The sequence below is a fragment of the Pavona decussata genome, unplaced genomic scaffold (assembly GCF_977016875.1).
Source record: "Pavona decussata unplaced genomic scaffold, jaPavDecu1.1 SCAFFOLD_84, whole genome shotgun sequence".
Lineage (NCBI taxonomy): Eukaryota > Metazoa > Cnidaria > Anthozoa > Scleractinia > Agariciidae > Pavona > Pavona decussata.
In genome coordinates this window covers 2,866,262-2,879,393 of record NW_028145502.1, presented here as the reverse complement: position 1 = coordinate 2,879,393, position 13,132 = coordinate 2,866,262, and the positions used below count along the sequence as shown (strand labels likewise).

Below are 13,132 nucleotides of genomic sequence, written 5' to 3'. Positions count from 1 at the left end.
AATTTCAGAACACAATTAAAGCAAATTTTTCTTTTTCAAACTCTTACGTCGGACACAGTAGCCCCATTTCTTGTCTCTATCGTAGTTGGGTGTCAGGGCACACCATGGTCGTTTGCTGTTTCTTCTTGTACAACTGTTGTATCGCTTTCCTTTGTAGATGAATGGGGTCCTGCAGCAGTATCGAGATGTGGTACGTCTTCTGCATTTTCCTAATGAAAAAATTTAAAAAGGAAAGAACATGTAAAGACAATGAAAAATGTAACTCAGTGCACATAACGTTCCTTCTCATTTCGTCTTTCTAAAAATTCCAATCGCATTCGTACCTTTTCGAAAATAATTTCATTTGGTGCCCCCTACGAAAGCCACAGACAAAGTTGGCGAAATTGAAAAAAATGTAGACACGAGAAGCGAGAGATATAAAAGGCGTTTAACGGCCAAAGAAAAGTGTCGAGAAGCTCGGAAAGTCCTCTAACTTTAATATCCTGTCATGTGTTTTGGAAATCCATATGTTCTTTGCTAACCGGCATATTTTATTAAACCAGACAGCGCAAAACCCCGCTTCACAACTGATTGGCTAAGAGAACAACGAGAACAGTCTTCTGAGAATCTAAAACGAAAATAAAAGTAAGCTTACCAGTTATTCGGTACACGTCATTTGCCCACGGACCTCCCTTGCCGTTCCTACATCGATTGGACCGTCCGTACTTCCGGTAGGTCACGTGAGCTCTTGGTCCAGTAGCACACCATCCCTGATTCTGTATAGTGAAGACTCGGTAACCGAACCTCACGGCAACCAACGCACATTTCAAGATGGCGTCTGCTCGTCTCCTGTAGAAACCCGTCACCAGTGTGTTGCGACCATCCATCTGTGGGACGGCTCGGCGTCCAGTGTCTTTGTAGCATCCAAGGGACTTGGCTATATGTAAAGAAAATCCTTAATCAGCATAGTATCAAGTGCGACCAAAAGGCGAGTAAATAGAACAATCTTTTCGATGACATTTGTTTTACAATAGCTTTCAAAATTCCCGCTCGCTGATTGGCTCATAGCTATTGTATGTAAGAAAACAGACAATAAAAATGACATCAGATGTAACGCGCGCGCTTTCTCAACAGAAAATAGAGCCAATTCGGCTCGTTTGTTGTCCATGCTATTCTAAAAAACAACCTACGGTAGTTTGCTATAGTCTGTACTCTTATAGAGCATAAAATGACGCCATAAAAAGTGCAAAACTTGGCAGTGAAAGCACTCGTCTGCGGCTGGTGGTTCCAATTGAGTTTTGAACATTTTATGACGTCATGGTCTACAAGAGTATAGAGCATAGGAAACGGCCGTCAATTTGTTAAATAGGTAACAGCTGATTTATGGAATTTTCAGCACCAAGACATCTGTCCATGGACATCCATGGACGTAGGCGTTTTAACATTCTTCCCTTGTGTTATGGGAAATCACTGAAATAATTTCGGCTTATTTTTTTTTAATAATGTTAGTTATGTTATGTATTCATTAAAGGTTTTTTTTAATCATTGTAAGTTTACTGTTGATTGTAATTTTAGCTTTTTAGCCTTTTTATTCCGTTTTTAATCTTGTCATGCGCATTTGAACATTTCATTAAATTTGCGCATTAGAAATGTTATTCTTCTTCTTCTTCTTCTTCTTCTTCTTCTTCTTCTTCTTCTTATTATTATTATTAAAGTAGAATTTTGACTTTAGCATCCCCATTGACAATCTCTTTTAATCTGTATGAAGTAGGGCTTTACCGTTATACCTGAACTCATCACTTACCTCGAACTGAAGGTGTAACTCGTATTAGTCGAGCTAGGGAAGTAAAATAGTCTTAGTTAGTAGTACAGACATCCTTGACAAAAACGTGAGCAAATCCAAACGAGTTCAATTAATGCAACATTTCTTAGTCAAAATTTGAGTTGCTCAAGATGAAAAATCAGAAATGGAATAATGGCAAGCAAGGGCAACGAAAAGAGAAACTGCTTAACAAAATAAAGAATGAAGGGAAAACGTGTACTACACACTCAGATACAAGATGCAAAACGAACCATAACAAAAAACAAAACAACACGAAACAAAAACAAACAAGCAAACAAGGAGACAAGTAAACAAATAAAAACAAAAACTTAAAATGATAAAACAACAAAGGCAAATTGCAAAATATCACCAAACAAACAAATAAACAAACAAAGAAAAAATAGTCAATAAACGAGGAAATAAACTAGGGATCACGAAAGTAAAGTAATCAGCAGAGAGATGAACGTACGTTTTCGTCCTCCTCTGCAGTAGCCCCATCGCTTCTTATCCGGGGTAATGTAGCACCAGGACTGTCCACGACGATTCTTGGCACAGTTGTTGTATCGACGCCTGCGGTAAGTGAACGGAAACACACAGCAGTTTCCTCGAGTAGTCTTGCGCCTGCATCTACCTATAAACGGGGAAATAAGTGAAAGACGAAGCTTCATTATGTTTGCTACTAAAATGACTGAAAGATTTAGGAGTACAACTAAGGCCTTTAGGTAACTGGGAAGATCCCTCGAGGATTACAGGGTGAGGGGTGGGGGGGTGGTGGGGGAAGAGTAAAATGGCCCAGGTTGTGCATTTCGAATGAAACAATATTTGAAGTCTCTTGGCTCCAGTCCACCTTCTCTGCGCACCTGGTTGACATATTGGTGTACCGCACGTTCCCGCTTAGCTTATCTTCAGGAAAAGAAGACACTTCACATGAGGATTGCCATCCATGTGGTTAAAATATTCCACGCACTGAAGTAAAGCCACAAAATTAAATTGATCCATCGTTACTTTTAGAAACGGTGTTCCGTTTCCCAGAGTAAAACCTATTAGGATACCGAAAATGAAATTCTCTGAGTGTCATTGGCCTCGAAAAAAACCGGGTTTTCTCCGATCGCGAGCTTGCATTTATACCCCTGGGATAAGTGATGCACTGTAGTGAGACCAATTGAGAACTACATTATTGACGAAGAAAGCCGAGGGGTATCCGGGAATATGAATACCTGAAACTATGTAGACATCGTTAGCCCAGGGACCTCCCTTGCCATTTCTACATCTGTTTGATCGTCCATACTTTCTGTAGGTATACTGAGCGCGCGGTCCCGAAGCACACCAGCCGCCATTTTGGACACCGAACACACGGTAACCACGCTTAATTGTAGCGTAGGCACATTTTTGAATGGCGTATCTTCGTCGTTGGTAATTGCCTCTCAAGAGCACACTTCTTCCATCAAGTTGTGGGATGGCTCTCCGAGAGGTGTCTCTAAAGCATCCAATTCTCTGAACTGCAGTTGAGAAATATCAAGTTAAAATTGATCGATTATCCTGTGTAAAATCATCTGGAAAAATAATGCTTCCTTAGCAGAAGTTAGTGTATGATGTTATCGTTGATGAGGAAATAACTCCTTCACTTCCTTTAACGCCCGAAATAAAACCTTTGTTAAGCCTCAAACGTGGCAAAATCTCATTGGACTTGCCCAGTAGCTTTCACTAGTGTGATCAGACTTAAGAAGTTCATTCTTACGAAACAGCTTGTACAACATAATAAACAGCAGGGTAATTAATACTGCAATAAAATGCTTTAAGAATTTCATCTACAGACGCAAACATTAGAACCATATAACATACGGTCTGACCTGAGAAATGAATTAAAACTGGTATAGCACCTTAAGCTGGGGGCACTTATTTTAACTGTTTGAAAGAAACGCGAAACATAAGTTATAATCTCTAACTTAGTAGAAGGATGTTGAATTTATAAGCTGGTCAGGAAACTTGAAAAACGTACCTCTAATTGAAGGTGTCATCTTTATTGGACGCACTGTTTACAAGAACAGTTCATAAATATTAGCATTTTTAAATACTATTTATAAAAATATGTAGATTTGTTGGTAAAGTGTAATAGGTTGATAGCGGGTATATAACGGCTGTTCTGCAGCAGCAAACGATTAGGATTGCTGTAACGTGATTGGACAGTTTGCTGGTAAACCATTTTTGGATAGACACGCAGGGCTTCTCCTACTGACGGAGGTAAAGCAAGAGAGGGGAGAGCCTGCAGACGGTTCAACGGCTGTGATTGTTGTTTCTTTATGAAACCCGACTTTTTCAGAAACGTTACTTAATTAGTCCAGAAGAATTTACCTCAAATTGTTGTAAGTCTTCGTTAAAAGGAATATAATGCACGTTATACATCACAGACATCGCAAACTAATTTAAGTTTCAAGACGTGATTAAAAAAATGTGATCACAGTTTACAATGAGAACAAAAACACCTTAATAACCACTCTTAAGATAATTCTGGTTACACTTACCTTTTCGTCTACCACAGTAACCATACAATTTATCTACGTCATAATTTGGCGTATTTGCACACCAGGGGCGTCTGGAATTAACTCTGCTGCAGCGGTTGTATCGTTTGCCTCGGTAAATGAACGGGAACACGCAACAGTTACCATTTGAGGAACGTGTGCGACATGAACCTGTCAAAACACAAAATACAATTATGATCGAGCCCTGATTAGCAGCAAGGAAAGCGTAACTGCCCTTGTATCTAGACCGATACATTGTGTGGTCCTCTGCATTGTTTCGTGTTTTACCATTGTATCACTGTGAAATGGCACACTGCGTGCATCATATATAACGTAAAAAGGGAGAGGAAAACACGTGGGTTTGAGCACGGATTGAGCTTGCAAAAGCCTTCTCCTTGTGTGGATGAAAGGTGTATAAACCGCGGTCGTGAAACCGATTGTGATTCTTTACTATTTCTATTACACTTGATTAAATCATGTGAAGGAGTGCCTTGCCTGGCATAGTAAAACTAAGCTTTCAAGGCTTAAGCTACGAGGAATTGAAATGAGAAACCAGGTAAGTCTGGCTTTTAAGTCAAACTTGCTTTCAGTTGACCTGAAAAGACTACAAAGCCACATCCATCGGAGAAGCCAGGAAAGTCTAGCCCAACCAGGCTTTCTAGGTAAGTCTGGTTCGAAAATATCACCACAAAAGCCTGATAATCTAGTTTCGAAAACTTTGCTTTGGACGAGTTCCTTCAGGTGAAAGTCAAAGGTGAGGACAGAACTGAAACCTCTTTAACTGCTTCAAAATCTTGGAAACGTTTTCCCTATTTAGCCACACCAGGTGAGCTCTCTTTGGTAAGACAATCAAATGCTTTTAATTTGACATCAACGCCTTATAAGAGATTAAGATTACTGGCTTCCAACTGGATAATATACTAACCTCTCAGGACATAAACGTCATTAGCCCAAGGTCCACCCTTTCCCTTTCTACACCTGTTTGATTTCCCGTATCTACCAAACGTCAAGTGGGCTCTCTTTGAGGACGCACACCATCCTCCATTCTGCACTGCAAACACTCTATAGCCTCGTCTTTGTGCGGCCAATGCACATTTCTCAATAGCGTACCGTCTTCTGGGGTAAGATCCTCTTAAAAGACGACTTCTACCTTCCAGTGGAGATATGGCTCGTCGGCCAGTGTCTCTGAAACAACCGATGCTGTATGCTATAATTTAAAGAACAGAAATGGAAAGTTAACAGTTGCATGTTAACCATTTCTTATCATTTTCTCCATTTGTTAGATCTATCGATCGGGATATTATAAAACAACCAATTCTTACCCTTCAGATTTGTAGTAATTCTTATGATCCTTCCTGTTAAAATTGGAAACACACACAAAAAAAAGAAAATTGTTACCGTTCGAAGCTCACGTATACGGAACCTCATTGCTTCTGCAAACGAGAATAAGATTTGCCTGGAAATTTTAGTGGACTGTAAATTTTGCGAATTTCTCGAAAATCAACAGACAATGCAAATTGGACACGCTAATTTCAACTCTGATGCACATCAACAAAACTCTCACTTTATTCAGGGGAGCAGAGAAAGCGCAGTGGTAAGAGCACTTGCCCCCCACCAATGTGGCCTGGGTTCGATTCCCGGACACAGCGTCATATGTGGGTTGAGTTTGTTCTTGGTTCTCGTCCTTGCTCCGAGAGGTTTTTCTCCGGGTACTCCGGTTTTCCCCTCTCCTTAAAAACCAACACTTCTAAATTCCAACTCGATATGTAAAGCGTCCCCAATTAGAGTTCTGCGCTAAATACATTGACACTTAAATGAAGTGATTTATTCTGTACCAAATACTGTCATACCTTTCGGAGGTCGCACAACGGGTGGTACTGGCCTTACTGGACGTTTTCGCTCTAAAGAGAAAAAGTTGTAAAGAAGCAACCATCAGGAGCAAAAGGTCCAAGTACAAAGTTCGCAGAGAAGCTCTTCCAACTCGATGACGGGCATTTTATTTTGCAAACTTAATAATCCATAAAGAGTTACCAATAGTAAGGAAGTAAGGTTTTTAAACCTTGCTGTTAAAATTTGCTGTCCCCGAAAAAATCAATCTTCATCAAGGAGAGGTGGGGAGAGGGGTTGATCCTTGAGGGGGACAAATTGAGACATTGGTAATTCTTTTCAGCATCCATACAAAAGCACCCAAACAACGTGGCTCTTTCTAAAAACTCGTGTGGGACCAATTTGGCATGGTATGTTGCCATTGGCCTTGATTAGTTTTGAAGATTTCGTGAGTATTCCAAGAAATCGACAAAACAAGATTGTGCGTTCAAGATGGCGGCTAATCAAAAATCAAGTTTTCACGCCAGAATCAGAATCTTCTAACACCAGTCTCAGAAGGTGCACTAAGTTTTATCGAAAAAAAAAAAATGTTTATGACCCCTTAAGCAGAATGGAGCGAGCTCAATTTATTTTACGAAATGGTAACGTACTGGCACAGTAGCCCCATTTCCTGTCTCGATCGTAGTTGGGTGTCATGGCGCACCAAGCTCGTTTGCTGTTTCTTCTTGTACAACCATTGTAACGACGGCCTTTGTAGATGAACGGGAATGAACAGCAATAACGAGATGTTGTTCTCCTGCTACAAGTTCCTACAAGCCAAAAATAGTATCAATGAATGTACGTCGAGAGCAAACAAGGTCCTCTGTGAAGAGCTGAAAAAGGAGAAAGTGTATATGTTTCTAAACATGCTTAAGGATATACTGCATTTGTTCAATACAACTGACTTATTAATGACCAATAAAACTCGTGCAAACATTGGTTACCTTTCCACTTGGCTCTCCATATATAGCTATCTTTGGTATAAGCATAACTACTTTATGTACGATCATATTAAGTATTCTGCATCAACTTCTGAGAACGCATTCTTGCACGCACAATGTGGTAGTTACTATATATAATCCAGCTGGGGCAGATTCCAGAAGCCCTATTCAAGAGGCCTAATATTCAAACGATAGTAAGACTACATCTTAGCTTTAAATGAATTTTTGACTTCGGTCTGTCTTTTCTGAATGAATGCAAAACTGAACAATTCAATTATATGAAACGACATATGACCATAAATATATAAACTGTTACTAGCCTGAATTACACCAGTGAGGATTGATATAGATTTTACTGCAGTTAATCATTTCTTAAATATTTCTTATGGTTCATTATCATTTGATATTCGGCAAGGGAGCCTATGCGAGGTCCCCCCTCCACCCAAAGGACATTTTGGTTTTCTACAGTGAAAAACGAAGGAAATTCAGCTTCAATTTAGTTACATGTGCAAGCACGGCAAAGGGAGATTGAGATTTGGTTATTCCTATCCTCCCCTCTCAATTTCCCTTCTTGTAGAATCCAACTAACTAGAAAGATTATATTCCTCTTTGAAGGTGTTAAAGATTAACAACGAGAACAATCTTCTGAAAATCTAAAATGACAATGAAAGTAAGCTCACCAGTTATTCGGTACACGTCATTTGCCCACAGACCTCCCTTGCCGTTCCTACACCGATTGGACCGTCCGTACTTTCGGTAGGTCACGTGGGCTCTTGGACCAGTAGCACACCATCCCTGATGCTGTATAGTGAAGACTGGGTAACCAAACCTCAGAGCAACCAACGCACATTTCAAGATGGCGTCTGCTCGTCTTCTGTAGAAACCCGTCACCAGTGTGTTGCGACCATCCATCTGTGGGACGGCTCGGCGTCCAGTGTCTTTGTAGCATCCAAGGGATTTGACTGCACAAATAAACAACAAAAAAATATTACTCAGCGTTAAATTTGTCCTCCCAAGGACGCCTAAACGAGAAAAATATATCGAAAAACAAACAGAGTTTGACATTAAGTGGTGTTTAAAGTTGGAGTTGCTTTTGGCGCTTGTATTTAATAGACATTTTAAGACTACTGACTCACTTTTGAAGGGACAGAAGTCCCGAAACCTCTGAGTTTCCTCCGTAAATATCAGCGCCCAACGAAATTTCAACTTTGAACAGCACTTATATTAATGGGCCTACACAGCGTGTAACAAATTTTGATTCTTTTTGATCTTGACAGAAAAGAATAGAGCATTATATTGATAGTTACGGCACATGGGTTTGGGGGTCACAGACGAGGAGAAACACAGAAATCGGTCAAAGATCGTAGGAAATAACGGTGTTTTGTTGCGGCCTTATGCCCACTGGCGGTGAAGAGGATGGGCGAGTAAGTGTTGTTTTCGAAATGTCGTCAACTCAAAGACCATTTTGCAAAGTAAATGACACAAATGTTTAGGGTCACCAAAAATTAGTGCTTCGCCATTTTTCGTGTTTTATTTCTTTAGCTTCCTTTCCCTTATTGTTTCATGCAAAAGAAATATAGTATAGTATAGTATAGTATAGTATAGTATAGTATAGTATAGTATAGTATAGTATAGTACAGTACAGTACAGTATAGTATAGTATAGTATAGTACGTATAGTATAGTATAGTATAGTATAGTATAGTATAGTATAGTATAGTATAGTATCTTGTAAGGCGCAGTAAAGCTAAAAAGTAGACAGTCACTTACTTGTGACTCGAGGTGTCACTCGTATGGGTCTAGCTGTAGAATTAATGATAAAAAATTCGATTAAAACGGAATCGACTAATACAAGCAGATACAATAAGGAACAAAAATCCTGTGAAATGCTCCTACGAGAACAACTAAACAAATCTAACGTCCAACAACAACAACAAAAACATCTCACGTCTTCTGCCTCCACGACAGTAACCCCACTTCTTGTTTCTGCGATAGTTTGGAGTGGTTGCACACCATCTCTGTCCACGTCTTGTTCTTGCACAACCGCTGTACCTTCGCCCGCGATACGTGAACGGAAAACAGCAGTATCCAGAGGTCGTGCGTTGCTTACAAGTTCCTAATAAAAAGGAGTGTCATTACAGGCGTGAAAAATAAATAAATAACTAAAAGTAATCAATAATCAATAGTGTGTTCACGGGGACATGTTGGAGGAGGCTAACAATAAAAGATATTTGCATAAAAATAGAATTTATTTTTATTTTATTTTATTTTATTTTATTTTATTTTATTTAGCTTTGTCCAATATGGACAGGGATACCGCAACAGCTATGGCCAATTACTGCGGACCCGGGATATACAGAATATACGCACAAAGATCAGACCACAACACCGGGAACTACGTCCCCTACTCTTTGCGAACAGTGAGTGGGTTTTTTAACGTCCCACAGAGTTATTTACAAACAAGGTTTGTGAGACGGGGCCTACGGTTTATCGTCCTTATCCGAGAACACTAGAAAGTCTAACCATTTGCAGATGTCAGAGCAAAGGCAGCACTTTCTCCTCAGTTTTTTAAAGACCCTGAGTGGTGGTCCGGCCGGGGTTGGAACCCGCGACCTCCCGCACGGTAGTCCGGTACTCTACCAACTGAGCTAACCGGTCGGTGGATTTTGATTTCCCAAAGGAAAATCATTCAATTGTTTTGCTCATCCAATATGGCCACTTTGTACATACTCTATAAAAAAGAAAAAAAAAAATGAAAGTTGGATTTGTAACATGCCTGAAATCCTGTAGACGTTGTTAGCCCAGGGTCCTCCTTTGCCATTCCTACATCTGTTGGATCTTCCATACTTTGCAAAGGTCCTCAGTGCACGCGGTCCAGATGCACACTGGCCGCCATCTTGGACTCCTATGAGCCAGTATCCACGTTTGATGGCTTCTGAAGCGCACTTTCCAATGGCATTCGCTCGCCGTTTATAGTTTCCTCTTAACAAAGAGCTGGATCCATCAATGATTGGTATGGCTCTGCGAGATGTGTCCCTGAAGCAACCAACCTTTTGAACTGGAAATATCATTAAAGGTCAACTGTCTGTTAATTCGCGATTGGTTTAAGTTAGTAACACAATGACGAGACACCTTATGATGGCCTATATCACCTAGCAATGTTTTTTTGTGTAATTTACTTAGTATTTAAAGAGTAAACACAGAGTTTATTCCTGCAAAAATTGTGGAAGGAACTTACGTGTTATGGTTGATGTGATTCTGATTGTACGACCTGGTGGAAGAAATAAAACTAATTAATTAAATAAATAAAAAATGAGTAATCGAAGATTGCTTCCTTATTGACGATTTCCATTTTTGGCGAAGATCCGACACTAAATTTGACCAGTGCCAGTACATACGAGGTTGACAAAATGTGATTTTGCAGTGCAACTGTCGTAATTCTTGTTTTGCTCTTAACTAACAGCTTCTATTCTGCCGTGAGTCTGTTCGGTATACAGATCACAGATGATACCGGGATGTCAAAACAAAAACATTGGAAAGCGAGCCGTAGCGAAGTAAACAAAGAGAATAAGAACGATTGTTGTCTTTATACAAGTTTTTAACGTCGTCTTGTTTGTGAAAGCATTCCCTAAATTATCTATAATGCTTCCTTGGGAATGGCTCTTTAATTGCAATGTGAAGTGTAAGTGGAGTCTTCAGTCGTAAGTAATTACTATGAGGCCAAGCTCGTGTGCTGTGTTTGTGGTACCAGAATTCTATTCACTTTTTGGCTCTGTAGCTGTGCACTGTTTCGCGTCAAGCTTGAGAAATTTTGCTACGATTCGCTTTGTTCAGCATGCACCGAAACATTGCATAGGTAAATTTTTCTTAATGCGAGCTATCGTACCCGTTTCGTTTGGCTGAGGAAAATATCGTCGAAATTTGGGCGAAAATTAGCTTGAATCGGTAAAATTTTTCCACCAATCACGATACACGGCGAGACAAAACAATGTCGACATTTCGCGAGAAGAACAAGCAAAATTTACTGGACAAAACTTATTGGCATTATTACTCTTGTAAAACTGCTGTAAGTACCTCCGCCGCCGCAGTAGCTCCACTTCCTGTCTCGATCGTAGCTGGGTGTCAAAGAACACCATGCTCGTTTGCTGTTTCTTCTTGTGCAGCGGTTATAACGACGGCGTTTGTAGATGAACGGGAACACGCAACAGTTGCCTCTTGTTGATCGTACACGGCAGGAACCTGCAAATAAAAGTAAAAATAAGCTTATAATCCCCACCAACCAGACTAGTTCCAAGCCTCTTTCCTTTTTCCGAAGTTGGTAAAAAGGCGGTAGTTTGCAACGTATAAAGACAGGCATTGATTGACAGGCTGTGATGATAACATATGAGGCAAAATGCAACAATTCAAATTAAACAGACAAATGTAAACTATTCACGAAGAGTTTTACTGCGACATTAAATTATTCCCTTGCTAGTCTACGTCTCTAAGTTAAATGGAAACAAATGAAGACACCAAACTAGAAAACTCAAAAGGAAGAGGAATTAAGCCGAGAAATAAACCTTATTCCAAAATGGCTTCCATTTAAACATTCTTTTGTGTGCATTCAAATTAGGCCCCTTCTTGCCTCGTTCGAGGTAAAATATTTTTTTGATTTTTGTGCTTAAGAACGATGCAAGAAGGGCTAATAAAAATACCAACAGAAGGAATATTAAAATAGTTGCCATTTTGGAATAAGGTATATGGTGCATTTCTTCAAGAAACAAAAGGGTTATTTAGCGCAAGTTTTCAATGAGATTGTCTGCGCGCTGCCCTCATCGAAACAAAATGACAATCACTTCCCTGTAAAATCGAAAAAACAAATCAGCCCTTCTCATGCAGTAGCTTACCTCTCAGAACATAAACGTCATTCGCCCAAGGCCCACCTCTTCCATTCTTACATTTGTTTGATTTTCCGTATCTAGCGTATGTTCGATGCCCATTCCTCGATGCCGCGCACCATCCTCCATGCTGCAATGCAAACAATCTGAAACCTCGTTTGAATGCAGCCTGAGCGCATTTCTCAATGGCGTATCGTCTGCTACGATATCTTCCTGTTAGAAGGAAACTTCTGCCTTCTAATGTCGTGATGGCTCTTCGCCCAGTGTCTCTGAAACAACCGATACCGTAAGCTAGGAGAAAAAGAAAACACAAGCTCATGAGTGGGTTTGCAATATTTGGAAGAACGTTTTAATAGAGATTATTCGCATCCTTTGCCAGGCATCCCGCATGATACCTGGGAGGAAGAGGCACTCCAGAAAGTCAAATGGCGTGCACTGTTGAGGAAGGCCACGTCAGCCGTAGAAGAGCAGCGCCAGCTAGAATATCAGTGTGCACATGACCGACGACACTCGGCAGCCACTCTAGGCATTTTTCAATGCAACAGTTGTCGGCGTTACTGCAGATCTCGAGCGGGTCTGACCGCCCACGTAAGAGCCTGTTTGAGATAGGCCTCAACTCAAACACAAGACAGATATCTTCGGCAACAAAGGACAGTCATTATTCACATCCTTTAGGGAAGCGCATGACCCCTCCGGCTAAAGGAAGCTCGAGTTGTCATTGTTATACTACAGTGACTAGCTATCTAACTTGATTTAGATTTTGAACTCAAGATCTGTTTTGTTGGTCAACTACTACGCATAGAAATGGACGGCGAAACATCTTATTGTCTTGGCAGAATCTTGGTTAATGATTCACGAAGGTTAAAAGTTTTGCGTCATTGAATTGTTATTTTGAAGATTGAACTGCGAGGGTTGAGCGCCTTTTTGCTACTCTTTACTAACTGAGATTTACTCAAACCTTTCAATCCAATGCTGATTCGTACAACTCGTCCTGCAGAAGAGAGAAGAAACAAAGAAGAATTAATAGAAGCCAATAGGCCATTTTACAGTTGTGTGTTTACTAACCTAAATGCTAACCGAAATGTAACCTACTAACCTAAATGCAACCTAGTTAGCATAAGAACAGCAT

At 40.2% G+C, this 13,132-nt stretch overlaps 1 protein-coding gene across 1 annotated transcript in view; it reads right to left on the bottom strand.

The window, feature by feature from the left end:
* Positions 1-13,132, bottom strand: part of LOC146475447 (uncharacterized) — a 132,440-nt gene that overhangs the window by 37,151 nt on the left and 82,157 nt on the right. The window contains exons 77-95 of the mRNA XM_085115840.1: positions 12,962-12,994; positions 12,013-12,294; positions 11,201-11,365; positions 10,365-10,397; positions 9,903-10,184; positions 9,075-9,242; positions 8,897-8,929; positions 7,808-8,089; positions 6,798-6,956; positions 6,171-6,221; positions 5,643-5,675; positions 5,246-5,527; positions 4,324-4,491; positions 3,801-3,833; positions 3,019-3,300; positions 2,271-2,432; positions 1,784-1,816; positions 635-916; positions 48-209 (exon numbers count right to left, since the gene is read on the bottom strand). Coding sequence (XP_084971966.1) covers positions 48-209; positions 635-916; positions 1,784-1,816; positions 2,271-2,432; positions 3,019-3,300; positions 3,801-3,833; positions 4,324-4,491; positions 5,246-5,527; positions 5,643-5,675; positions 6,171-6,221; positions 6,798-6,956; positions 7,808-8,089; positions 8,897-8,929; positions 9,075-9,242; positions 9,903-10,184; positions 10,365-10,397; positions 11,201-11,365; positions 12,013-12,294; positions 12,962-12,994 — 2,925 coding nt within the window. The remainder of the gene's footprint in view (positions 1-47; positions 210-634; positions 917-1,783; positions 1,817-2,270; positions 2,433-3,018; positions 3,301-3,800; positions 3,834-4,323; positions 4,492-5,245; positions 5,528-5,642; positions 5,676-6,170; positions 6,222-6,797; positions 6,957-7,807; positions 8,090-8,896; positions 8,930-9,074; positions 9,243-9,902; positions 10,185-10,364; positions 10,398-11,200; positions 11,366-12,012; positions 12,295-12,961; positions 12,995-13,132) is intronic.